The sequence below is a fragment of the Aspergillus mulundensis genome, assembly GCF_003369625.1.
Source record: "Aspergillus mulundensis strain DSM 5745 chromosome Unknown scaffold_11, whole genome shotgun sequence".
Classification (NCBI taxonomy): Eukaryota; Fungi; Ascomycota; class Eurotiomycetes; order Eurotiales; family Aspergillaceae; genus Aspergillus; species Aspergillus mulundensis.
This window is the reverse complement of record NW_020797899.1, coordinates 859,394-885,766: the sequence shown is the minus strand read 5'-3', so window position 1 is coordinate 885,766 and position 26,373 is coordinate 859,394. Positions and strand designations below refer to the sequence as shown.

The following is a 26,373-nucleotide window of genomic DNA, read 5'->3' as shown; positions in this document are numbered from 1 at the left end:
GGAGAAATGATCCTGGGTTCACACCTACAGGCCGATAGAGACGACATTATGGAGTAGGATTGGAAAGATCTCCTTCTCTTTAGGTAATGAAGGTTCGAGTGGTTTCTTTGTCCATTTCTGGACTGCAGTCTCCTTGCTCAGCGCAGAACCAAGGCAGGGCTATTGTGCTGCACACTACAACACTTTGTGCTAGGCAGGTCTACCTCCAAAAGTGAAATATTTGGTCTCAGTTGTAGTCACTGCAAACGCAGATGAAATGCAGATGATCATATGGTAGTATATCCTCGTCTAATTAAACAACTTGACCTGACGCCCGACTCCGAGCTACGCCTGTGCTGCCTGCCTTCTCCTTACCAGGACGTAACGTTGCCCAAATCGTGTTCCTGTTCATCATGTTAGAATATTGGAAGGAATCCATAGGAATGACGTACCTTAAGATATTCACTGCCCTTTTCCAGGTACTCCTCGCGTGTAATGGATGACTTGGCCAGCCCTGATCCAGAAGCCCATTGTGCTGCTCCTTTCCAAGCGTCTAAGATGGGATCCGAGGCGCGACGGACGGCCAACTGTGCTTCCAGAGGGAGGACCGCCCGGAAGTCGTTGCGAAACCGTTCGTCAAAATTCTGGAAAAGGGTGTTACCGCCAGTTAAGAAGACATCGCGCAGTAATCTTGACTGCTCCTCCGGATTCGAGAAACGCTGATTGACGATGTTCGCGGCTATCTCGACTATTCCCGCCTGGTCAATGCCGGCAATGGAAGGCTTGAAGGCCACTTCCGGTACTCGGATTCGTTCCACGTTAAGGTGTATTTGGTGGGCCTCACGCTGGCTCTCTGCATCGAATGGCCACGGACCGCGCAAAAACACATGGATCAGACTCTTTGTCCAGTCAGATTGAGCAGCCAGAGTGTGGTTTTCTGTAAACTCCGGATCGTATTCGAGCAGCTCCTTTTCCACGTTGTCGAGCATCCCGCCCAGGTCCTCTTCCTCTTCATCGTCGCTTTGTTCGCCGGTGGCCACAGTTCGATAGACACCCCAGTCTTCGTCGTTAGCACCAAAGTCATCATCATCTCCTCCTCTTCGTCGCTTCTTGGGACCATCAGCTGCGAGGTTCGCGAGAGTCTTCATGCGCATTTGGCTGGCTAATGACTTGCGATTGCCGAGATCAGCCTTCATGCGGTCGCGTTCCTTGATTCTTTGGAGGAGGTTCTGAGAGTTTGTTAGTTTTGTCTTGTATTCTAAAACGCAGGAGCCCTACCTGGCGTTGTGCTCTTCGTTCAGACACCCAGCCCTCAGGGTCATTTTCGCGCTTCTCACGATCAAGCCGTATTTCTTCATCCCGCCGCGCTTGTTCTCGCTCTTTCTCTTCCTTAGCACGTTGTCGCGCGTCGACGTTGGACTTCATAAGACGTTGATGGCGCTTCTCTTTCAGTCCAGCCTCATCTAATTCTTCGTCCGGTACATCCAGTAATGGAAACGACATCTCCTCCGGCGCTTCTTCCTGTTCTTCGTTTCCGAGGTCCTTGTTTCTCGACCTCTTTATTGAGCGCTCGAGATCCCGGACCAAACGTTCCAAGTGGGCTTCATCCTTCAGATCTTCGGCGTCGAGGATACGCGTCTTCTCTTTCTTCGTCTCTGACTGGAGACCGCGCTGTAAGTCCTTATAGTACTCCAATTCTTGCTCCTTTTTCATCAACTTTTCAAGGCGCATCTTGGCAGCCTGTTCTTGCAGCCGTCGTCCGCTCTCTTTTTTCCTCTCTGCAATCCTCGCAAGCTCCTCCTCGGTTTTCTCTGGCACAATGTGCTCTGTGAATGGGTATTGAATAACATGATCTCTGTCTTCCAACCCGGTCCAGTCCAAGTACCCGGTCAATTCCCGGTCGTAATCTTTCGATACATAACAGTGGCTGTGCACTAAATCTTCCATCTGATGCTCCGTCATCTTTCCCGGAAACGTTGGGTATTTGAGTCGCATAAGCTTTAGCAGGTACTCCGAGGCATGCATGCCACCGAAATTCAGGCGCGAACAGTTCGAGAGCACGGCTTTAGAGTTGAGAACCGGAATGACATGCGTCGATGTGTGCGAGGAGGAAATGATAAGACCGTCCGTTCCGCGATTATACCGGTAGGAAAACAGCGAGTCGATTCCGTAGGCGACCGATGGAGCAGAGTAACACTCGAACAGAATTTCGTTCATCACTAATAACATCAGCGCCGGCCTTCACGTCGCGTGCGTTCTTCTTACTCTTTCTGGGGTAGTTGGGATTCGCAACAGGCTCCGTCATTACGATGGGTCTGTCAACGCCTCCGTTGGCCCCGTCGACACCCAGTTTGATGAACAGGTAATCCAACACCCCTTCCATCACGTCCCAGTTTCCCACTACACTAGAACCGGGATCAAAGGCGTAGCGGAGTTGGCCGCGGGTTGTCGCATCGATGTAGGCATCATGCCCAATGAATTGGCAAGCCTTGTTGAGTTTCCGGTCTCGATACCGGCTCATCACAGGGGGGAGTATGAAACGAGGATTCTTGTCAAATGACCATCCTGCTTTGACGAGGTGAGAGCCTAATTTGTCATAGATTATTAGTTGTCGCCTGAGCTAGATATGGCCGAATGAGATCCCCTTACCATTATCAATGACAATTGCGCTCGTATCAGGCCTCGATTTGCTCTTTTGGTAACCGTCGGGCTGCGGGGGTTGATAGCCTTTAAAAGGACGCTCGTGGGCGTCGAAGATCTTGGGGGGAGGCTTCACAGCACCCTGCTCAGATGAATTGATTGAGGATCGAGCAGGAAGGACGGACTGCACTGATGTGATCGCCATCGTGTGCGGCGTAGGTCACGGAGGTCTCAGGAGCTTCGAGGGAAGAATCACCGCATCGCTGCCTGTCGCATACAGCGGGGCGTTGACCTGGACGAGCTGAGATCGAAACGACTTTCGCGCGCGAGATACAGATTGGCGAAGCGTGGGAAGTGGTTGGTCACAATAAGAAGATGGGCGGAACCCCAGCTTCGGCGCGGTGGAAAGTCTAGCCACCGCCGGTGTTTGTATCGCCAAGCCCGGTCACTAGGTACCCCGGCTCGAACTCTACGAACTATATTGCAGCAGTTTTAGAATATGTTCCTTGTGGCTACGCGACTTGAATGCATAGGTCATTGATTTCGATTATTCATAGGCAAAACTCAGTGGTATCATGTTTACTCATTAACATCAAAAGCTGGGGAGAAATCCTTCAAGCTCTATTCACGACGGCTCCTGCAAGTTCTCCGTGGCTATCCAAGTTAGCCAAATAGCCTCACCATCCAAGATCTGAAGCATACCTTCCAAGTGGAATAGAACATTTGACTGGTAGTTTTTGAACATCTGTGCCACCAGCTCAACGTCCATTGTCTGGATATTGGCCGCCTGGATGAAATGCGTTAGTGGACAGGACATACAGGACTAGGTAACCGTACCTGTAGCCGTTGGTTCATTTCCATGACAGCTTCATTCAGTTTTTGCTGGATGGGTATCAGAACAACCAGATCTGTCATACCGGGGGAACATACTACGTTCTCGATAATTCGAGAGAGGAGAAGGGTTTGCTGTTGCTCGTGGGGGTTTTCCTGGTAAATATCAGATTTGCATACAAGAAGCGGGCATATGTATGCTGTTACACGCTTACCATTGTTGCGGGTCAATTCGTTGTTGTTGCTGGAAAGAAACCCATGTTTTGTTGTCGTCGTTCATCTAACAACGGAACAGCCACGTGACTCTCGGGGATACCTATCTGTAACTGGCCTGCGTCTTCATTTTATTCCTCAAGAAAACGATTCACTGTCTTCCTGAATTATAGCTCTTGTCTGTCTCAATCAACAATTGCTGTGAAGGATTCTGCAGTCATTGACGGTCCATTCTTCGTCAATCGCGCCAAGGCCGAACTCTCCCCGGTCTCCTTCAGACACCCTCAGTTCACAACCCCATCGGCTTGTCATATCGCATTCTCATTACCTCCCTCCCCAAACTCACCGGTTGCCTCAACATGGCTCCTCCGACGGCTGCCGAGAGCGAAGCTCATCAGAAACTCCTTGACCGTCTCGACATTGCGACTGTTCCACGCCCCTTCCGAAGCCACACATGGAGACCATCGCAACGCCGAAACAAGAACGTCAAGCAGCTTCTCTCCGACAGCTCAAGAAAAGAGGCTTCGTCGCTTGCTACGCAAGCAAACTCCGGTGCAACGACCCCTGGAGCCACCGCCAGTACAGATGGGAGCCAAACACCTGCCGAGGGTAACCAGCGAACAGCAAACATTGCCCAGGCCGCCCAGAACCTCCAGACGCTTGTGCTGGAGAAGAATGCACGCGCTGCCTTTTCTTCGGGGCCGTCCGTGACTTATACGAACATCGAATCCGCTCCTTCGCTACACCCGTCGCAGCAACGGCCGTACTGCGACATTACTGGGTTGCCGGCTTCCTATACCGATCCGAAGACGCGGCTACGATATCATGACAAGGAAGTCTTCGGCGTGGTCAGAACCTTGGGACAGGGTGTGCCAGAGAGTTATCTCGAACTTAGGGCTGCCCATGTCGTGCTGAAATAAGGTCCTGGCTGACTTGAAACACATTCCATCAAAGGATAATCTACTAATCAGAGTAAGAAGTCCGTTGGATTCAGTGTCATTACTGCCTATCTAATCTTGCTACTATAGAAGCTACTCCAACGGATATGTACGACCAACACAGTCAAGCTCTTCCACCCACCATGCCCCTTTCGAGACAGGCTCAAGAAAGCGCTCCGGCTTATTCGTGATCTTGTATATTATACGGTTGATCTTCGCCTTGTGCTCGAAGCACTCGACTCATACCGACGCTCCACGAACGGAACGTCAGTTACAGCACCCGAAGATGCTGTTGCCGCGGCGTATGGGCTAGCAAAGCTAGCCAGGTGGGATTGAAAGAAAAGAGAAGCCCGTCTTGATAGACTAGCATTCGAGAGGATTCGCGAATCTCACGCCATGATGTGCGTAATTAGTTGTCGCATCTAATCTGGCTTCGTCAACGTCCCAAGTCCAAAGTTAGAATTATGGTGATATTGTATCGGAGGTTCTTCCAGTGTCGATAAATCGTATGATTCTCGCATCATTTGCTTTCATCATTGTAGCTGGTGATACCGTTGAACTTGGGTGTAGGACGAATAACGGAGATGAAGAGCTTTCCCGCTCGGAGTCGGTCGTTGTGCGTATATAGGATCTGCAGACCGCCTTCTGAGTGCACCCTAGCTGCCAGTCGCCAAGACACAATCCCGGCAGAATTTATGAATGATTGGTCGCGATCGCGGTGGTTGTTGACCAGCACTCCCGAAATTTTGGCAGACTCGCCGCGAGCTTCAAGACGACGTGTCCTCATACAAGCACCTACGACTATACGACTGTCCTAACGGCCTTTTGCTCTTCGAGTAAGTGGCATCCATTCACCACAGAAACCTCCGCTCAAGCCCCAGCGCCGACTCCTTATCAGCCACTTGCTAACCTTCCAAACAAAACCAGACCTCGTGTGCTCCTAGAACCACCTTCGTCGCGCGCCCTGACCTCCTTTCTACAAGTCGTCGCAACGTCGCACTAGAACCCCATCTATTACTTACATCGACATACATACGCAACGCCGAGATGCCGTCGGTATGGATGACAGACAACCAAAGTAAGAACAAGCCCGGTGTCGCCAAGCGGCCCTCCAAAGCCGTCGTCGTCTACGGACATGTCAGTGTTAACGAGTGCCTCAATTGAACAGAAATTGGTGTCATATTCTGCTCCGGCGGTACGTCCAGCCCTATTTTCGCATGCGCCGCGCCATATTCATCCTGCGCAGCCCAACCCAGATGCTAACAGTCACGCGACATAGGAGGATTATTTCTTTTCGGAGGAGTACTAATGTTCTTTGATCGCTCATTGTACGTATACACTGCCCAGGCAATACTCTAGCCCTCACTAACCAATTCGCTTCGCCAGACTCGCCATGGGAAACGTACGTCCAGCGACACCAAGCCCATCCCTCAGCATCTAACAAACAACCCACGTTCAGATCCTCTTCCTAATCGGCCTAACGCTCATAATCGGCCTCGAAAAAACAATCGCCTTCTTCTCCCGCCGCCAAAAGCTCAAAGGCACCGCCGCATTCACGCTCGGTATCATGCTAATCCTCTTCCGGTGGCCGCTAACAGGCTTCCTGATTGAGCTGTACGGCCTCTTCATTCTCTTTGGGGACTTCCTCGTCACAATCGGCCAGTTTGCCGCGAATATACCCGTTGTGGGGCCGGTTATTCAGCGAGTCTTGGAGACGCTGGCTGGGGGGAGGAGGAATGCGGAGTTGCCGGTTTAGTATGCTGGTGATTGATTCGCATTTGTTGTTTGCATCAGGCTGAAGGCGGTTAAGAGGGGCGGAGGGAAGTGCGGGGGAAGGGGATTTCAGTGGCACCTACTTACGAAGATTTGGAGGGCAGGATGATGTCCTTCGATAATGTCTATATTACTATGACGACGTATTATTATGTCTATAATGACCATGGTGTACTGGCTCGTGCACCACTTAATTTTATGAGAATACAACGATACCAGGACCACTCCCGAGTACTAGAAGTTGAACGAATACGGGAAACATCATAGCATATCATGGGAGCCTAGAGTTTGGAAAAATTATCCCAACGCAGGTGAAAATGAAGACGGTGCCTATCCAATAATATGGCGCGTCTACCTCTACCTGACAGAATCGTAAGCGCTAAAGAAGGTAAAAGGCAAGTGGTATCCCCGAGGATCCATTTTGTACTATAGGAGTACATATTACACATATTTACGCGTCTGATGCTGGAGATGAAGAGTAAGTAAAAGACATAAGAAAGCACCCCATCATGATTTACATTAGGCAAGCATATTGTCTGTCTGAACCACGCCCGAATGCCACGTCGTCATGCTCATTTACCGCCGCGGAGGTAGTCGCCAACCTTCTCGATGGCAGCGGCGGCGTTGGTAGTCTGGGTGGCCTCGGAGTGGTGGCCGACCAAGATGCAGGAAGGCGTCCTTACGATGATAACGCCCTCCTTGCCCTATAATAGAACGAGGGGATCAGTATCGAGCAGATAGTCGTGCTTTGGATAGAATATACCTTCTTGCCGTAAACACTCTGCTCGTCGGCCTTGATAGCAAGGAACTTCTCTCCGCCGATTGTGACACCGTTCTGCATGGCCCAGGTGCTGTCACCGAAGGCAGAGCCAATAGCTTGGACTTCCTGGGGGGAGATCTGTGCTCGCCGTCAGCGGTCATGGTCAGGACGACGGGAAGAAAGCAGAAGGCTGGCCGGGGCAGATAGTTTGCGTACCGTGAAGCCAGGAGAGTGGGCCTCAACGCTGGAGAAGTCGTAGCTCAAGATGGCGGCTTTGTCAAATTGGCCGGTTCCCATGATACTGTGAGAATTCTTGGGTCAGAATCGATGCGGAGGACGCGGGGGTTTCCAATGTTGGTTGAGGCGGGGTAATGACGGAGGTACGGTACCTAGAATCGACATATTCTAGAGGCAGGCAAAGGTCAGCTAACGCATCTCAATAATGAAAGATATCCAGGAACAGGGTAAACAGTACGTTGCCAGACAGCAGAGTGAGCACCCATGGTAACGGTTGGAAGAGGCGGCGGAACGCAAAAGGGGAAACGGTGGAGAAGAGGTCGTTCGGAGACGGACAGCAACGACTGCAAAGAAGGGACAGTGAGAGGTGTCAGAGGAATGGAAAGAGATCGACCAGCGATAGAGCTGTTGGGATTATTATTTGTTGTGATAGGGAGAAGAAGAGAGTTGGCGGTGGGAAGCAGAAAGAAGGTGAGGTAGGGTGGGGGGTGGGGTTACCTAGCCCAGTGCCTGAGCGCTGAGGCAACCAAGAGCTGCCCCGCCATTCGCTCTCGGATCAAGCGCTCATCTTGAAGTTGTAACTGACATACGATCACGACCTGAATGTGTGTTCTGAGCAGGTAGTGTTGATCAAATGCCTTTCGCAACGTCTTGGTTTCCTACAGACGGCATACTACTGGGCAGTCTCGACATGCTACGAATGGTTCCCGAAGATCAACGACTCGGCCTCGAGAGTTGAGTCTCACCGCCGCCAGGAGCGTGAGCCGAAGAGCATCCGCAACAGCAAGACAGCCGAGTCAGGGCCGCTGCGCAGGGTCTCCATCTTCAAAGCCAAAACTCGCTTCGAACCTCCTCTGAAACGATGGGTCTTGACGGATTCAACGGGTCCTCCCAGCTATCCAAGATCTAAGTATTTGTAGCCCTAATTTAGCCTCCCTGCTCAGTTGAGCTTCCGGACAAGATGCATACCCAAGCTTTCCTGGCCGGAAACGTATAGTTCCTCAACATACTACGTTTTCATACAAAATATGTACTCTGCAACGCTCTGCAGTGTACTACTCCGTACCTAACGGCACGGCACGTGTTCTTGTGTCAGGTGCCGATCATCTCCAGCTATAGCACTAGGCCATTTTGGGATCGTCCCTGCATCGCCAACTTGCTTGCAGGCCCAACTTATGTTACCACTCAGGACAGCTTGTGGAAATGCCAGCATCTATCAAACTCCGTTGTATAGGCTTCAAGAGAGCGCCACCCCGTCGCCTTCCAGATAGGGTTGACCAGCAGTCAAGGCTGTTGAGAGTATTCGCATCATACAGTAGGTAAGAAGGCCACCACCCATGCTGCCAGCAATGTCTAGTTACTGACCTTCGGAAGATAATTGATCTTGTCGCACATGGCGATCGCTCCGCCGACGACGGTAGAAAGCATCAGATCCTTGTGATAGTCTAGATCTTATGAAGATCCATCTTACTCTTGATACAGTGATACCAAGCTCCCAGCGGTCCACCGTTGCACGAACACTGCATCGGCCATGGTCCATCGAACACCTGGGCACACGAGATTCGACTTGCTCGCAGTTCCAGTTCCACCGATCAAACCGGCCCTTATCTTGCTATTCCATCTGGCATCCTCTCAGCTCGTTTGATTATCTTTATCGGAATCTGGCGTGATTAGTCTTTAATTGGCCGAGTGGGCCCGGTTTCAGAGTAAGATGAAACCAATAATGAATCAGGTCATTTTGCGCCGAGTGCCTTGCCGTCATGATAATTTAACCTTCGCGCAACCACAACGCTCATATTATCTGCGCTCCGATATAAGCAGGTCGTGCGGCACCTGATGGTGCTGGCGTAGGCAACAATGACTGGATCGGCTAATTTCATTCGGCTCATAGGTCCGCTATATGCATGACTCCTGTTGTCTGGTCACTCCCTGTCGACCCTGCGCTAATCACTCTCAGATGTCTCGTCCGGATCTTCGATGTGAGACTTTGGCCCACCAACCCCCCGACACTTTGTCGCGGACACGGGGGATTCAGCTAAATAAGGGCTCATGGGCCTTTTTAATATCATGGCCCGCCGCATCCTCCTCTCATTAACGACTTTATATTTCGCTTCTTTGATTCCTGATTCGCACTCGGCCTTCTGGAAGGCTGTCCATTCCTTGTATATTTATTTTACTTCAGTTCTTCATACAACCAACGCTTTTAATCGAATCTTGCTCTACTTTATATGAACCACGTCTATTGAGAATGGCCAGAGGAGTACTTGTGAAATCGCGCTCGCCACCTCAAGCGCCGGGCATTTCCCAGCCGCTTCTGGAATATACAGATGCCCTGCCTAGGAACGACACTCGGGAAATCCAGCCTGGTATCAGTTACAGCCGTCCAATACATCAAGTCGTTAAAGTCGGACAGCATCCTGCGGTGTCCAGGGGCCGTGATTTCGGAGAAAACCCAGAACCCCAGGCTCGCGAGTTTGATTTCCGGGTCACCAGCCCACCAATCGAAGCTACGACGTCGGACACGCACCTTGGAGTGGATGAGTCTATGATTGGTATTGCCCTGGGTAGCCCTCGTTTGTTGGAACAACATAACATTGCACCCCAAGTACAACGAATGCCACCACCCACACCACCTGAGGACGAACGGCCCAAATCGCCACTGCAACGGAAGCCGAGCAAATGGAAAAAGATTGGGGGCCTGTTCAGGGCAAAGAACGCAGTCGCCCCTAATGCCACTAAGCCGTTTTACCAGATCCACGCTACGAATGAGGGGCCGGTGCAGGAGTCTACGCATTCGGTAGACTACAAGTCTCGACGGAGAGCAGGTACCAGGACCGCGCCGATTGAGAATACAGAAGTGTGGCCGTGTCTTGCCTCGGAGAACGAAGCTACAGCCCACCAACAAGCGTCCAAGCCGAATCCTGGATCTTTCCTTCAGGTCGAGATCCCTCAGGTTGAAATGGAAAGGTATAGCGTCATGTTTGGTGGCCTTCTAAACAACGAACGGCCTTCACTGTTGGCTAGGCGAAGCAAGACACTGGATAATCTGACCATTCCTGGCAAAGAGGTGAGTAGTGGTCGTTCAACTTTGAGTCTCACTTCTGCTCATACGTCACAGTCACCATCTCCTTTGGGTCCACCACGGCGACGAGCCACTTCCCCGGCAATATCCCCTAGTTTCAACCTCTTTCCAACGATGCCAGCCAGCAAGGCTGCAAAGGTTCTCGGGACACAAAACTTATCACGGGTCTCAAATCAGTCACAAGCATTGACGTCTTCTCAAACCAAATCTCAGGAGACACTCCCCGAGCCGAACAAGCTCTCACTGGACAGTCGTCCAAAAGCCCTATCATCCCACCGTCCCCAGGCCTCCGTCACATCCTTTCTCTCTGCAACCTCGATAGGCTCTGATGACGAACCACTTCTCATCCACAAAGTCGAACCGGTCCGCACATATGCCGGCATGAAGGAGCCTTTCTGGAGCGTATCACGCCACAGTCCTGCGCCGGTGGCAATAACAGTGCCACCCTCCGATTTCCCGATGAAGGCCAAAAACCTCACCATCAACACGCGAGAGCTTCACTCACGCTCAGACTCGAATAGCTTCAGCTCAGTAGAAACATACCCATACACACCGACGGCGACATCGGCATCCTCGCCCATCCTCTCACCACTGAGCATAGCATCTCCGGCCAGGGGTCAAACCGAAGCCATAACCACGACAGTACCCACCTTTCCTCCACCACGAACAACATCCCGAGCTGGCCACAATGGAGCACCATTACCAACCATCGAAGTCTCCATCGCGCGCTCCGTCTCTGTTTCAAAGGGCAAAGGGCAGGTTCTGGTCCCCGTCAGAACGAGGGCTCCTCAGCTAAACTCGAGCAATGAGAGGCTTGTTGTGAGACAAGCTAAGACGCCCATGGTTACTGGCCCAGCTTACGGTCATCGGCCCGGTCTTTCCCAAGATGTGCGTATCGAGACAGTGTAGGTTTGTCTACACACTGGTTTTCTGTCTTTTATGAGGGTCTGGATCGGCTTTGGGTTTATTCTGTCTGGCTTAGCGTGGATACAATTATTGTTTCATACCCCTTGTGATTTGAGCAGGTTTAGTATGACAGTCTTCTTTGCTTTCGGTTTTTTGGGTTGATGTAGTTAGGTTTCTTCGGCTTACAGCGCAGCGTAGCGAGCATGAATCTTTTTAATTGAACCCTAGCTTTTTGGTTCTCTCAGCATATACCTGCTTACTGCCCCATGTCTCGCGTTGGCTCTTTTGCTACTCGCTTTGTTCAAACATTTTAACGTCCATGGGGAAATATCGCATTCCTTATGGGTGACCACCTAGTCAAACATACCCTTGCTTGGCACACAGATTCAGCAACTAAAGACATGGAGTGACTCGGTATGATCAACATCCTGACTCTCAATTGTCATATCATAATTACCATCAAATGCTGCCTTATGCAGCTATACTTGGCGACTACAGTTCGGCCAGAAATATATACTGTTTTTTTATGCTCAGTTTTTTGAGTTCTTGAGCCATTACTGACCGCAGCTGGCTGGAGAACGAGTTTTTAAAGTATATCTTCGGCATTGAGTTATATGACCCATTATAAAAATGAACAAGCAACTGCGAGGTCCATGACCAGTTTATAACTCCTGTGGATCAGTCTGCTCTGTTAAGTCAACAGTCATCATTCACTGCAGTCCGGTGGGGCCGAGGATTTCCCCGACTGCTCCAGCTCTTCTTTGTTTCCTCTTTATCCCCTCACCTGCTCGCATCCTTTCTCCCTGATTTCCCCTTCAACAGATTCTCAGATTTGCTTTGGACTACGTCGTCAAGCCTCAAGATGAACGAAACAGGATCCATCGAGTCACAGTGGCTGGCTCAGCTAGCTGCCATGCGCCAAGCCATCGCAGATTTAAACCTTACCAAAGACCCCGCCAACACCCAGCTCGCATACGGCAGCGATCTCGACCTCGACCTAGACGAGCACTCCTCTTCCGCTGGAACCGTCGACGATGTCTGGGACCTGATCAGCTCTGACGATGAGTCGGCGAGCGAAGGACTCTATGAAATCGATGATCTCCCCTCCCCTCCCGCCTCCGAGCAATACGATCAGACGTGGCTGAAGGAGAGATCCCAGGTTCTCGCTTCACAGCAACCTGGGATGGACTCGAGCGAAATAGCGCAGCAAATCATAGCCGCACTAGCTACCGACAGTGGCGATGACGAGCTACAGATGTCCCTAGCCGAAATCGTGGGATTTGACGACCTGGATTTCGTTATCGAGTTGATCGCACACCGGAAGGAAATACTAGGGAGCCTAGATGCTGGTCCGAGGAAAACCCAGGCCCAGACGGATGGGTTGGCGTCTGGACGATTGCAGACAAGGGCTGAGAGAGAGCAGGCACTCCGGCGGCAAGACCTTGAACATAAAAACGCAGTATTGATGCCCGAGCAGACCCGACAGGGACCTAAGTACCCGCATGTCTTCAAAACGCACGACTCGAGGAATACGCTCGCCTTGAATGGAAAAAGCTACGGATTGCCAGTGGGTAGTAGGCAGATTGACGAGCCAAAATATACGGAGGTCGAAGTCCCAGCTGCGAGGGTCGGGACCATTGCACAGCAACAGAAACTAGTTCCGATCTCGTCTATGGATGGCCTTTGCCGGGGTACCTTCAAGGGCTACAAGACATTGAATCGAATGCAGAGTTTACTGTACGATGTCGCCTACAAGACTAGTGAGAACATGCTGATTTGCGCACCGACTGGTGCGGGTAAAACCGACGCTGCTATGCTGACAATCCTCAATGCTATTGGGAAGAACACAATCCCAAATCCTGCTGAGCAGCCCGATGCAACCGAGTTTTCTGTTCTAGTGGACGATTTCAAGATCGTCTACGTGGCTCCCATGAAGGCCCTCGCGGCCGAAGTCACCGAGAAACTCGGGAAACGCCTTGCGTGGCTCGGAGTCAAAGTTCGTGAGCTGACTGGTGACATGCAGTTGACGAAGCGGGAGATTGTGGAAACCCAGATCATAGTCACCACCCCTGAAAAATGGGATGTGGTGACGCGAAAGAGTACCGGAGACACGGAGCTCGTGCAAAAGGTCCGCTTGTTGATCATTGACGAAGTCCATATGCTTCATGATGAGCGTGGTGCGGTCATCGAGTCATTGGTGGCTCGTACCCAGCGACAGGTGGAAAGTACCCAGTCGCTCATTCGTATCGTCGGTCTATCGGCGACCCTGCCAAACTATATTGACGTCGCCGATTTCCTGAAGGTCAATAAAATGGCTGGATTGTTTTTCTTCGATTCTTCATTCCGACCAGTGCCTCTTGAGCAGCATTTTATTGGTGTCAAGGGGAAGCCGGGCTCCAAGCAATCTCGCGATAATATTGATACTGTAGCATTTGAGAAAGTTCGGGCCATGCTTGAGCGAGGACACCAGGTCATGGTGTTTGTTCACTCGCGCAAAGACACGGTGCTGACAGCGCGCATGCTCAAGCAGATGGCAGTCCAGGATGGCTGCGAGGCGCTCTTTAGTTGCCATGAACATGAAAATTATTCCAACGCGCTTCGAGATATGAAACATGCTCGTGCTCGCGAACTCCGTGACCTGTTCTCAAGCGGGTTTGGCACGCATCATGCCGGAATGAGCCGGAGTGACCGAAACCTCATGGAGCGTATGTTTTCTGAGGGGCTGATCAAGGTTCTCTGCTGTACAGCCACGCTTGCTTGGGGTGTTAACCTTCCGGCCGCAGCGGTCGTCATCAAAGGAACTCAGCTGTACAATCCACAAGAGGGTAAATTCGTCGACCTTGGCATCCTGGATGTCTTGCAAATCTTTGGCCGTGCTGGTCGTCCCCAATTCCAGGATACAGGTATCGGTTTCATTTGCACGACTCACGATAAATTGAACCACTACCTGTCTGCAGTAACTTCGCAGCAACCGATCGAATCTCGCTTCTCGAGCCGATTGGTGGATAATCTGAACGCTGAGATTTCCCTAGGAACAGTGACGTCGATTTCAGAAGCAGTGCAGTGGCTGGGTTATTCCTATCTATTCGTGCGCATGAAGCGTGAGCCCCGGAACTATGGCATCGATTACACTGAAATGATAGACGACCCTGGGCTGGTCCTAAGGCGTCGCCAGCTCATCATTCAGGCTGCGCTTGTTTTGCAAAAGAGCCAGATGATTATCTACAACGAGACGACTGAGGAGCTCCGAGCTAAGGATGTTGGACGTATTGCAAGTCAATACTACGTACTCCAGACAAGTATTGAGATATTCAACGAGCTGATGCGGCCCCGGTCTGGCGAGGCAGACGTCTTGCGAATGATTAGTATGAGTGGTGAATTTGATAATATCCAATCCCGCGAAAGTGAGTCGAAGGAACTCACTAGACTTCGCGACGAGGCAACCCAGACTGAAGTGGAAGGTGGGAATGACTCTGCACAAGCAAAGACCAATATCCTGCTTCAGTCTTACATTTCTCGGGCCAAAATTGAAGACTTCGCCTTGGTCTCGGACACCGGGTATGTAGCGCAAAATGCAGCTCGTATCTGTCGCGCTCTGTTCATGATTGCATTGAACCGACGCTGGGGTTATCAATGCCAGGTACTTCTCTCTATGTGTAAGTCTATCGAGAAGCAGATGTGGCCATTCGACCACCCATTCCGCCAGTTCGACCTGCCGCAGCCGATTTTGAGGAACCTGGAAGAGAGGCTGCCGTCATCATCCGTTGAGTCGATGAGGGATATGGAGACCGCGGAACTTGGCCAACTTGTCCATAACAACAAAATGGGCAAAACATTGGCGAAGTTGCTGGATAACTTCCCAACGCTAAGTGTCGAGGCTGAGATTGCACCGCTGAACCGTGATGTTCTACGCGTGCGCCTGATGCTTTATCCCGAGTTCACATGGAACGATCGACACCACGGCGCGTCTGAGTCTTACTGGGTCTGGGTCGAGAACTCAGAAACTTCTGAAATCTACCATCATGAGTACTTCATTCTCAGTCGAAAGAAACTCTACGATGACCACGAACTAAACTTTACCATTCCTCTTTCCGATCCGTTGCCGAGCCAAATCTATGTTCGAGCGATATCAGATCGTTGGTTGGGAGCAGAGACTGTTACGCCGATATCATTCCAGCACTTGATCCGTCCGGATACGGAGAGCGTGTATACAGATCTTCTCGATTTGCAGCCACTTCCCATATCTGCTTTGAATAATCCCATCCTTGAAGAGCTGTATGGGCAGCGTTTCCAGTACTTCAACCCGATGCAAACTCAGCTTTTCCACGTTCTATATCACACCGCGGCGAATGTGCTTCTTGGATCGCCGACCGGTAGTGGAAAGACAGTGGCTGCAGAGCTGGCTATGTGGTGGGCTTTTAGGGAGCGTCCGGGCTCCAAAGTTGTGTACATTGCGCCCATGAAAGCGCTTGTTCGCGAGCGTGTAATGGACTGGGGGAGACGAGTCACAGCACCCATGGGCCTGAAACTGGTTGAGCTGACTGGAGACAACACGCCTGACACGCGCACAATCCGAGATGCAGACATCATCATCACCACGCCGGAAAAGTGGGACGGTATCTCCCGTAGCTGGCAGACCAGAGATTATGTCCGCAAGGTGAGCTTGGTCATCATTGACGAGATTCATCTGCTTGGCGGTGACCGTGGGCCTATTCTCGAGATCATCGTGTCTCGAATGAACTATATTGCCTCACAGTCAAAGGGGTCGGTCCGTTTAATGGGCATGTCGACGGCCTGTGCAAATGCCTCGGATCTTGCAAACTGGCTGGGGGTCAAGGAAGGGCTGTACAATTTCCGGCACTCCGTTCGACCTGTTCCTCTCGAGATATTTATCGACGGGTTCCCCGAGCAGCGAGGCTTCTGCCCTCTCATGCAGTCGATGAACCGACCTACTTTCTTGGCCATCAAGAACCACTCGCCCGAGAAGCCTGTGATTGTCTTTGTCGCCTCTCGTAGGCAGACGCGACTGACTGCCAAAGATCTGATCAACTTTTGCGGAATGGAGGACAACCCTCGTCGTTTTGTTCGCATGTCAGAAGATGACCTGCAGTTGAACCTTGAACGGGTAAAGGATGATGCTCTGAGGGAGGCGCTGTCCTTTGGCATCGGCCTGCATCATGCTGGTTTGGTAGAATCCGATAGGCAACTGGCGGAGGAGCTCTTTGCCAACAACAAGATCCAGATCCTTGTAGCCACCAGCACTCTTGCGTGGGGTGTCAATCTTCCTGCCCATCTTGTTGTCGTCAAAGGAACGCAGTTCTTCGACGCCAAAACAGAGGGTTACAAAGACATGGATCTGACGGATGTTCTACAGATGCTGGGTCGTGCTGGCCGTCCTCAGTTCGATTCGTCCGGCATTGCGCGCATCTTCACACAGGACTCGAAGAAGGCGTTCTACAAGCACTTTTTGCATACCGGTTTCCCTGTTGAGTCTACGCTTCACAAAGTCCTTGATAACCACTTGGGCGCCGAAGTATCCGCGGGAACTATTACCACCAAACAAGATGCTCTAGACTATCTCACCTGGACGTTCTTCTTCCGGCGTCTGCACAAGAATCCGTCCTACTACGGCCTGGAGATTTCAGCAGATCAGCACAACTCTCTCGAAGCTCAGACATTGGCGCAAGACTTCATGATCGACTTGGTCGACAAGTCCCTCGGCGAGCTGTCGGAATCCAACTGCATAATCTTCGACTCGGCAACCGGCGAGGTCGACGCAACCCCTTTTGGCAAGATTATGAGCTACTACTACCTCGCGCACAAGACGATCCGGTACCTTCTCTCGCACGCGAAGCCGTCACCGACTTTCCACGACGTCCTCAGCTGGATGTGCTCCGCCACCGAGTTCGACGAACTTCCCGTCCGCCACAACGAAGACCTCATCAACGCCGAGCTCTCACGGAACCTGCCCCTCTCCGTCGACCCAATGGGCGACCTACCCATGTGGGACCCCCACGTCAAGGCCTTCCTCCTCCTTCAGGCCTACATGTCTCGCATCGATCTTCCCATCTCTGATTATGTTGGAGATCAAACATCCGTCCTCGACCAGAGCATCCGTATCATCCAGGCCTCGATCGATGCAATGGCGGAGCTGGGATACACAGCTGCATGCCGCACGTTTATTACTCTTCTGCAGAGCATTAAATCCGCCCGGTGGCCAACCGACCACCCACTCTCCATCCTCCCAGGCGTCAACCCATCTAGTGACACTGACAACAAGAGCCCTCTCCCGCCAACCCTAACCGCCCTGACTTCCCTACCCCACGGAGCAATCACATCGCTTCCGGGTAAACTTCACCTCCCAGGTCCCTCGCAATCTCAGTTTACCAAGGCAGTGAGCCATCTCCCGCGACTCGCAGTGTCCGTCCCACGATCCTCCGAGCGCGGCATAACAGTCTCCCTAACGCGCAATAACCGCCCCAATAACTCAGAGTTTCGCATCTACGCGCCGCGATTCCCTAAGCCGCAAACAGAGGGTTTCTTCTTGCTCGTTTGTGCCGCGAAATCTGATGGTCAGGACGGAGACCTGGTGGCGCTTAAGCGTGTTTCGTGGCCTACTGGTAATAACAATCACAGCAATAGCGGGAAAGGATCGAGCAGAGGCAACCATAGCGGAAAGGGCCGAGGACACGGGCACGGTCCCGTGTCGACGAATTCAACCGTCAAGTTCCCCCGTGGTCTCCCGGTTCCAGACCGTGTCAATGTCAGGGTCATGAGCGATTCGTATCCGGGGATGGAATGGGTGGTTTCTGGCGTCGAGGTTGTCGCTGAGGCTGGTGGTAGTGGGAAGGGGAAGGGCAGACAAGTTGTGCCTGAGTCGAGTGTTCCTGTGAAGGAGTGATCGCTTGTTCGGTTTGAAGACGAGTTTGGTCTTTTGGTCTGGGGTGATCTGCTGCGTTGTCTGTTATTTAACTGGGGCTGTAACCCCTGCTCATGGGAATTCCAATGCGTATGCCTTATTATTGACAGGTTTTCTAGTATGGACCACGGAAGCATATAAACAAGATCGGCAATAGGCCAGTTCATTTACCTTAAAAAAAACTCAGATTGCTTGGTCCATTTCTCTGAGTTCTTCTTTCTCACCTTGCCTGGCCACCTGATTACAGATTCATGACCTGTTGGGACGCTGAATCGACCATCTGTCTACATGAATCAATTGGCAACGGGACAAGTTCTGTACACTGACTGTGGACGTCGTGACACTTCGTTTATTGGGTCGCCCGTCGTACGGAATGGGAGGGACATATACAAGTGCCGTTTGTCGCACTCAGCTCATCTCGCCCCTCGATATATATCCACTACTCCCACCAGACAAACATGGATATATGGCATAACATACGCTATTGCGGGCCACACAGCACGGCCCAGCTGCCATATTGAAGAGCTTTAAGTATATTGTGAAATAAATTGCTACTTGGTAATGGGATGTGGTACACTGTATAAAGCGCGGGTCAGCAATACTGGATCTACGATGAGCGTTTGAGTCCCGTGTTTTACCTAAAGAGTTTGTTATAGCCTATAAAGTCTACCGAAGGGCTGCAAATCAACAAGTTGGTTCCGTGGCTCAGCTGGTTAGCGCGTGGTGCTAATATCTGACTAACATCGGGTAAACGCCAAGGTCGAGGGTTCGATCCCCTCCGGGACCATCTTTTTTTTCGTTCTTTTTTTTCGCCAATTGACGAAAGGTAAAAAATAACAACTCTCTGAGACTGCATGCAGATTCATGTTTCCAGAGCATCTTCAAGGCAGGCACCGAGCCACTCTGACTGCCGTGTCAGGTTAGACATCCAGAGCGCCAGCTGCAGGTTGCTTCTAGTAGTTCCCTTATAGTTCCAGCTCTGCAAGGTTTATTGACCTCGTGTATTGTCCTCTGGGCGTGTGGTTAGGTCTACCGGAAGACTGGCTCGGATCCTACAATGGATTATGGCTATAGAGCGGCTGGGGAAGGCATCCCGCGGTGGGTGCCATCTCGTACTGACTGCCACTGGCCCGAGCGAGATATGCTTGTATTGCCAATGGAGTGAAGAAAAATGGATTTAGAGCTTCCCAAATCTTCATACCTTCGCCCTCCGCCTCCCAACCTCAGCCTGGACCTTCTCCCATGACCTCCATGCCCTCTCTGCCGCGATCTCAGTCTTATACTTCTCATCGCGCATCCGCCGGTCAAAGATCTCCATCGACACCCACCCCCCGAACCCACTCTCAACAACCCAGGCCCTCACCACATCCACAACAGGCGTATACCCACCGAACTCCGCCTCCAAGGGAAACGGCCTTGCGTGCTTCGACCACGTGAACTCAGGTGCCTCGCCCTCAATATACCAGGGATGGTTCTCGGAGAATGGCGGATCAAAGCGCTCTGCATCAGACAGCTGCACGTAAAACAGCTTGTCGAGCGGGATCGTTTCCACAAAGCGACGCAATGAAGCACCCAGCTTCTCCGGCCCATCGGGGTATACCCCCGACTCGGTGAACGGACTCGCCCACAACTTCGTCACCTCGTGGAAGGTATCCAGGCACAGGCCGAAATTCGATCTGTCCACGAGCGTCGCAAGCCGCAGCGCATCTTCCCACGTCGAGTACCACACCCCCCAAGACAGCGGCTCATAAGCAATGGAGATAACAGGTGAGGACGAAGCAGCCAGGTCCGCGAGCTGCTGCATCTCCGAGACAATCACCCCCTCGTCGCCAACACTGTCTGTTCCGTACTGCGAGGGGATCTGGAGGTACGAAGCGCCCAGGATGCGCGCGAGATCGACCCAGTGCGCGGCGAAGGCGAGCCGCTCGGCAAGCGGGGTCTTTGTGCCCTCGTAGTTCTCGAAGGGCGCGAGCGAGATCAGGACGACGCCGAGGTCGTCGGCGAGCTGCCGGATTTGCTTCGCGCCCGTGAGGATGGGGATGTTGTGTCTCTCGCTGTAGCGGGAGAGGTCGGTGTAAACGATTTCCAGGCCCTGGAAGCCTTGGTGCGCCGCGGCACGGATCTTGTCGTCTAGCCTGTGGGCGGGGTTCTGGCCCAGGCAGGAGGTGCCGACTGCGATGTTGTTTGGGAGAGGCATGGATTCTCCAAGGCTTGTTCTTCTATAGAAAGCCCCAATGGCCTTATTTTCCGGGAAGGGGAATGCGCTGGGTGCAGCCCGAGTCAATATTGTATTGATCTTCGAGCTCTTTAGAGGCTCCAGTGTTGTCTGTTTTGTCTGTTTTAGATATCTATCCAAGCCAGGGCGCCCTAGTGTTCTTGTACGTCGACCCTGGGCGCGGCCGGAAATCGATTTCCAGCGCGGTCTCGGACTTATGCTGCAATGACGCCAGCCAGAACCCCAGACCCCCCGCATCAAGATAAAGACAGTGGACCCCCTCGGCCTCAAAGCCGCGATGTTCCGGTATAGTATGCTAAAGAAATTTGGAAAATATGCAAACGCCCATCGCCAAGCTCACGCACCGTCCGCTAAGCGATCCAGCGCCTCCCCCTCAACCATCATCTTCAACCACTCATCCATCGCCTTCGCACCAACCTGCTTGTAAAACTGAATGCTCGGCTCATTCCACGTAAGCACACTCCACTCCAGCCGCCGCCCCCTGACCTCAATCACCTTCGCCGCGAGCCACCGCAGCAACTTGAACCCGTACCCGTTCCCGCGGGCCGCGGGCTGCACATATAGATCCTCGAGGTAGATGCCCGGCGCCGCGCGCCAGGTGGAGTAGTTGTAGAAGAAGAGCGCCATGCCGACGGGGGAGGGCGAGGGGTTCTGCGCCGTTGCGGGCGGCGTGATCAGGGCTGTGTACACGGAGCCCCGCTTTGGCTCGTCGTCGGGAAAGGAGAGCGTTGCGAGGAGCGACTTCTCGGTTGCTTCGACCTCGTGCAGGGCTTTTTCGTACTCGGCGAGTTCGCGGATGAATTGCAGGATTAGAGGGACGTCTGCGGGGCAGGGGGTTTGGTTAGCGATGGATAGATAGGTGGGGGGCGAATGCGCGCGCGAGTCTTACCCTCCGCTGTGGCGAGTCTGATTGTTGGCTTGTCTGACATTGTGGGCTTGGTGTTGATTGTGAGGATGCGCTGGAGAGGATTGAAAGAGGCAAGGGATGTAACTTGTAAAGCGTTGAATCAGCAATGCGGAGAGAATTTATCTGGAGATCCGTCCAACGGTCTCCGCCCTATGACATCGGCTCGTTGCTCCACTCCGTAGTCCGTACTGCAAGACAGGAAGCAATGGAAATCGGAAGCCTGGTATCTCATTTCTATCCTGAAAGTATGCTGAAATACTCCAAATTAATAGGACAAGACAAGAACGAATTATGTACCCTAGTGTGTCTATACTGCAAGCAGGCTATGTCTCGCCTACTTCGAGGTGATGGCCGCCATCCACTTTTGCTCGTCCGTTCTATTTCCAGTCAGTGATGAGGTACAGGCAGGGTAAAAGAGCAACTCACCGGTCAAAATGCAGAAGCATCCCCAAGACGGGGATTAGTTGCTTCTGATAATTCTTGTCCCTTTGTTCCAAGAACTGGAGGAGCACGTTCTTGAGATAGATGTAGTCGATACTGCCAGTGGGCGTATCGCTTCTTTGCGTGGACGGGCTGCGCGTCTTTGGAACAGGAGACGTTACGCCTTTCCGGGATCCAGAATCAATGGATGAACGTGAAGACTGAGGGGTTGTTCCAAAACGGCTATCATCGGCAAGCATACTTGACTTGCGCATCTTCTCCAACCGCGTGTTCGTCTGCTCCACTGACCGACGCAGCTCAGCCTTCTCCTTCTCCAGATCTCGGACCTGTTTCTCGCTTTCATCCAAGGCTTCGCGCAATCGTGCCATGGCCTGCTGAACATCGTGGAGTTCCTGAGTGGCCGTCTCTGCCTGTGCTTCAAGGTGGTCACGTCTCCGCTTCCAGTCCTTCTGCGAGTGCTCCAGCTCCTCCTTGTCCTCTTCTGCGCTTCGTAACGCCTTCTCCATCTCACGAAGCTTGGTTTTGAGGTCCTCGAGTTCGCGGGCCCGACGTCGACCCTGAGCACTTGCTTCATCCTCAGCACGGTCACGCTCTTCAATGGCCGCCTCCATCCTCTCCTTAAAATCGCGGGTCTTGGCCTCAGCCCGGCCCTCGATATCGTTGAGGAGGCGTCGCATGGTTTCACCTTCACGTGTCCGTTCGCTGAGGAGGCGGTGGGCATCTGCTAGTTCCTCTTCTAGGCTCTCGCATCGCTCCCGAGCTTCCTTCATTTGCATGCCGATTTCGGATGCCTGATCGCGCATGCTGTTCATCAGACTCTGCGCACTGGAATGTTGAGCTGTTTTCAGCTGGATTTCCTCCCGCAGCCCATCCAGATCCTTGTTTAGCTGCGTTGTCTGCTGCTCGTATTCACGTAATCGTGACCGCGCTGCCTTCAACTCCTCCTGTGCGGCTGTGAGTTCCGACATGACCTTTTGCTTGCCCTCAATGGCCTCCTGCTTTCTACTCTCCGAATAACGCAGGTCAGATTGAGCAACTGTCAGATTTTCTTCCGCTTTCAGTCGACTATCCAACTCTTGCTTAATCTTTTGGTTAAGAGTCTTTATTTCTGTCTCGCGATCCGAAACTGAAGTCTTAAGGCTCTTCAACTCTGCTTGCAAATCGTCATGCTTGCCTTCCAATGTTCTCAGCTCTGCTGTCTTGGCCTTTAGCTCATCCTTTGTCAACTTGAGCTCTGCACTCTCGCCTCTCAACTTCTTAAGCTCTGGTTGGATTTTCTGAATGGACTCGCGCAGTTCAGTAACGTCCTTGAATCTTGTAGTCGCCAGCTGCTGTGCAGCAGAGAGTTCTGTTTCAATTGTCGTAAACTTCACCTTAAGACTTTCGTATTCATCCGTAAGGTCGCTATGAGCTTTCGCGGAATCCGCCGACTTCGCGTCATTTGCTCGAAGATCTGTAATCTCTGCTTCCAGCTTGGAGATTGTTCCTTCCAAAGCTGTCTTCTCTGCCACAAGCTCCTTAATCTTGTCCTTGGCCTCGACATGGTCCTGGCCAATATTAAGAAGATCGTCACGTAAAGACTCAATCTCCTCCTTCAAATCTTCTTCGCCCTTCAATCTGGCATCAAGACGATCGATTGCCTCTTCCTTGCTTTTCAGCTGTTGCTCTAGATCCACAACCTTCCTCTCAAGCTCAATCAGGGTCGAGCTCGAATCCGCTGCTGGAACGGTTTGTTCAGCGGGTTCTGGAGCAGCGGTTTCTGCCGGCTTGCCGTTGTCCTCGCCACCTTTGCCGCCCTTCTTCTTCTTGTTCTTTTTCTTCTTACCCGCGCCCGCTCCTCCTGTGGCAGCAGCAGCAGCAGGAGGCTGTGATGTGGTTTCGGGCTTTTCTTTTGCTGGTTCCGAGACCTGCGATGGGGCCAGTGTCTGTCGAAATTCCTCGAAGTTGGCTTCCCGGCCGTTCGTGACTTTGTCCTTGGATTCCTGCCATTTAACGTTGTCCTGCAGGTTTCCGTCAAGGAAGTCAATGACCTTCTTCAACTTCTCAAAATCTTGTGTTTTCTGGTCCATGTTTGCCTTTAGACCTGACAACGTTTCCTGTGATTCTTTGAGCTGAGTTCGAAGACTGTCCACTAGCCCTTGTAGCACCCCAAGCCGCTTCTCATTGGCCTCCTTTTCCTGCTTGACCTCGTCCAGCTTCAATGTCAGCCCTGCCTGCTGATCAGCGTCTTCAGACTTGCTGGCCCGCGCCTGTAGCTCTTTTATCTCGGCGGTCTTGCTCTGCAAATCCTCCTTTAGCTTCTCGAGTTCCGCATTGGTCTCGGTCACAACGGCTTCTGAAGCTTCAAGCTTGGACTTGAGTTCATCCATCTCATTTTGCTTGGAGGTCCTCAGTTGTTCCATATCCGATTCTTGCTTATCCTTGAAATCACGCAGCTCTGTAAGCTCACGCGTAGCAGACTCGAGGTTATGAACCATACCCTCGGTGGACTCGCGTGCCACCGACAAGTCGCGCCTCAAGTTTTCCGTCTGAGCTTTGAGACTCTCGATCTCTTCTTGCCTCTCCTTCAATTCAGACTCCAACCGGGGGATTTCATTGTCAAAGGAAAAGAATTCCTCGGACTCCTCCTTGGTTTCTTTGGAAGACTGCTTCGGCGATGTGGTGCGATCTTTATCATCTTTCGGTTGCTCTTCGCGACTAGCGGCTTGTTTCAAGGTGTTCAATTCATCCCGCGCAGCCTTCTCGGATCTCTCCGCAGACTCCAACTTACCCTTGAATTCGTCTCTTTCAGTTGTGACCCGTTTGAGCTCCTCCGCCACCAAGTCTCCCTTGAGCGAAATCTGATTGAAGTATTCAGTTAGCGCTTTGGGATCGGCGATCGAAGTCAACGGCGTGTTCTCCCGCAGGGCTGCCTCAAAGGGCTCGATCGACAAGACACGAGAATGGGCCGCCCGATATGCCTTCAAGAGCTCTGTGTGCGGAGGACATTAGCAGTCTGGTGAGCACCCATCTCTATCACATGACGTACCCTGGTAACGCGACTCCATTTTATTCAGCCGGCGCAGTTTCGCTTTCACCTCAGGCGATAACTCCGTCGACTGCTGGCTTGCCTCTGTCCCGGGCATGCTCCCCTTCTCGGTTGCTGCATCCGCTGCACCCTCGGCCTTCTCGGCATTCTCTCCTTGAGTGTTCTCAGGGGTGTCCGTCGACTCCGGCAGGGGAGTGGCGGACCTGCTCGACGCATCATCATCCCCAATAGCGAATTCTTGCTCAAACTCGGTAGGGTCGGGTCCGCGCACAGGGGTTCCTGTATTCCTCCGGGGGCGGGAAGGTCGTCTGCTTGGGGAGGTGTTGCGACCCGGCGGGCGTCGAGCGGAGTTGGAGCGGGCGAGAGATTCTTGCGATGATCGTTGTCTAGCCTGTTCCTCCGCTATGCGCGAGTCTATTGCTTCACGTAGACGCTATCCAATCCATCGCCTGTTAGTCCTATGAGCCGCAAAGCCTCTCGGAGCGGAGAAGCAGTAGACAAATCCGGCCGAGTTGACGAACGTACCTGAAACATGACTGTGGCGGGCCTTTGGGCCAAGGCCACAGCAGATACTAATAGGGAGAGGCAGAAGAGAAAGAGACGAAATAATACAACTAGAGCGAGAAGCAAGTAAAAGACTGGCAGAAGGAAGAGCATGAGCTCAAACCGAGCGACAGTCTACAACTTACAAGGAACGTGGCCAGGCGGAGAAAGGCCGGAGTGGCAGAAAGTCTGGCCAAGACACAACGGCACTGCCCAGTGTCTTTCAATGTTGATGTGGGGTCAATTACTCCATAGTCCACTTCTGACGGTTGTTGTATCATTTTCTTTGCGCTAGTTCTGGTTGTAGCAATGCTCCGGGATAAATCCTCGAAGCTGCTCATGTGAATGTATGTGGCTGCGGATCTTACCGTATGGTGCTCTTGCCTAGGTACTACTACCTAGATAGTCCGCAAAGGTGCAACATACATTCTGTTGCGATAGCTAAATAGTGTGTAACTCCAAGTAATTATCAACCTGCTTAGCTTAAAGCCATGCATGAAGAAAATATCGTTGTCATTCTATTACTTGGGCATACTGATTTGCTCGGCAGGCCGTTTGTTAGACGTTATGATAAAGAAATCATGTGAGCTGCACCAGCCGAAGGAGTTCCCGATCAACGGCCCAGGTCTTTCGCTCCGCAACCACACTGCAGTCCTCTCAGACTGGACTAAGAGAAGCAAGAGACCTGGGTCGCGTGGCTCTCTAGATTTTGGAGGCTTTGCGATAACAACGCGCCCTGTCTCGATCATCACGAGCTCATCCTCCCTCGCGATTAACCAACTCCGCAGGAACGCAGATCGACAGCCAGCCAACGGGCCATATGCGGGCACGTTGCGGCTCGCCTTGACGATGGTGTCGCGATTTGTCTGGACCCCGGATCATTATAGCGCTGCCGGGGGAGCAGCCCTGTGGCCTTTGCCTAGTAGCTGCCAGGTTTAGC

General features: G+C 52.2%; 9 protein-coding genes across 9 annotated transcripts; 3 read left to right on the top strand and 6 right to left on the bottom strand.

Moving 5' to 3' along the window:
- Positions 1-350: 350 nt before the first annotated feature.
- DSM5745_09184 (actin-related protein ARP5) lies at positions 351-2,824 on the bottom strand (the record flags this gene model as incomplete). Its single annotated transcript, XM_026751200.1, has 5 exons — positions 351-383; positions 432-1,208; positions 1,258-2,198; positions 2,245-2,565; positions 2,629-2,824. 5 exons carry the CDS (start codon positions 2,822-2,824, stop codon positions 351-353), a joined length of 2,268 nt encoding a protein of 755 aa, XP_026600286.1.
- A 420-nt stretch (positions 2,825-3,244) lies between these two features.
- On the bottom strand, positions 3,245-3,668 carry DSM5745_09183 (DASH complex subunit DAD4; the record flags this gene model as incomplete). The annotated part of the gene is made up of 4 exons (XM_026751199.1): positions 3,245-3,406; positions 3,457-3,501; positions 3,550-3,606; positions 3,666-3,668. The coding sequence occupies 4 exons, from the start codon at positions 3,666-3,668 to the stop codon at positions 3,245-3,247; spliced, it is 267 nt and encodes an 88-aa protein (XP_026600285.1).
- Positions 3,669-4,022: 354 nt separating this feature from the next.
- On the top strand, positions 4,023-4,583 carry DSM5745_09182 (uncharacterized protein; the record flags this gene model as incomplete). The annotated part of the gene is made up of 1 exon (XM_026751198.1): positions 4,023-4,583. One exon carries the CDS (start codon positions 4,023-4,025, stop codon positions 4,581-4,583), a length of 561 nt encoding a protein of 186 aa, XP_026600284.1.
- Positions 4,584-6,946: 2,363 nt separating this feature from the next.
- Positions 6,947-7,431, bottom strand: pfy1 (profilin; the record flags this gene model as incomplete). Its single annotated transcript, XM_026751197.1, has 3 exons — positions 6,947-7,078; positions 7,138-7,272; positions 7,351-7,431. The coding sequence occupies 3 exons, from the start codon at positions 7,429-7,431 to the stop codon at positions 6,947-6,949; spliced, it is 348 nt and encodes a 115-aa protein (XP_026600283.1).
- A 2,188-nt stretch (positions 7,432-9,619) lies between these two features.
- DSM5745_09180 (uncharacterized protein) lies at positions 9,620-11,362 on the top strand (the record flags this gene model as incomplete). Its single annotated transcript, XM_026751196.1, has 2 exons — positions 9,620-10,438; positions 10,490-11,362. 2 exons carry the CDS (start codon positions 9,620-9,622, stop codon positions 11,360-11,362), a joined length of 1,692 nt encoding a protein of 563 aa, XP_026600282.1.
- Positions 11,363-12,221: 859 nt separating this feature from the next.
- On the top strand, positions 12,222-18,260 carry DSM5745_09179 (RNA helicase SLH1; the record flags this gene model as incomplete). Its single annotated transcript, XM_026751195.1, has 1 exon — positions 12,222-18,260. The coding sequence occupies one exon, from the start codon at positions 12,222-12,224 to the stop codon at positions 18,258-18,260; it is 6,039 nt and encodes a 2,012-aa protein (XP_026600281.1).
- A 1,213-nt stretch (positions 18,261-19,473) lies between these two features.
- Positions 19,474-20,475, bottom strand: DSM5745_09178 (sugar phosphate isomerase/epimerase family protein; the record flags this gene model as incomplete). The annotated part of the gene is made up of 1 exon (XM_026751194.1): positions 19,474-20,475. One exon carries the CDS (start codon positions 20,473-20,475, stop codon positions 19,474-19,476), a length of 1,002 nt encoding a protein of 333 aa, XP_026600280.1.
- A 375-nt stretch (positions 20,476-20,850) lies between these two features.
- On the bottom strand, positions 20,851-21,443 carry DSM5745_09177 (GNAT family N-acetyltransferase; the record flags this gene model as incomplete). Its single annotated transcript, XM_026751193.1, has 2 exons — positions 20,851-21,335; positions 21,404-21,443. 2 exons carry the CDS (start codon positions 21,441-21,443, stop codon positions 20,851-20,853), a joined length of 525 nt encoding a protein of 174 aa, XP_026600279.1.
- Positions 21,444-21,755: 312 nt separating this feature from the next.
- Positions 21,756-25,714, bottom strand: DSM5745_09176 (putative vesicle-mediated transport protein (Imh1); the record flags this gene model as incomplete). The annotated part of the gene is made up of 4 exons (XM_026751192.1): positions 21,756-21,798; positions 21,848-24,833; positions 24,891-25,323; positions 25,580-25,714. The coding sequence occupies 4 exons, from the start codon at positions 25,712-25,714 to the stop codon at positions 21,756-21,758; spliced, it is 3,597 nt and encodes a 1,198-aa protein (XP_026600278.1).
- Between the last annotated feature and the right edge of the window lie 659 nt (positions 25,715-26,373).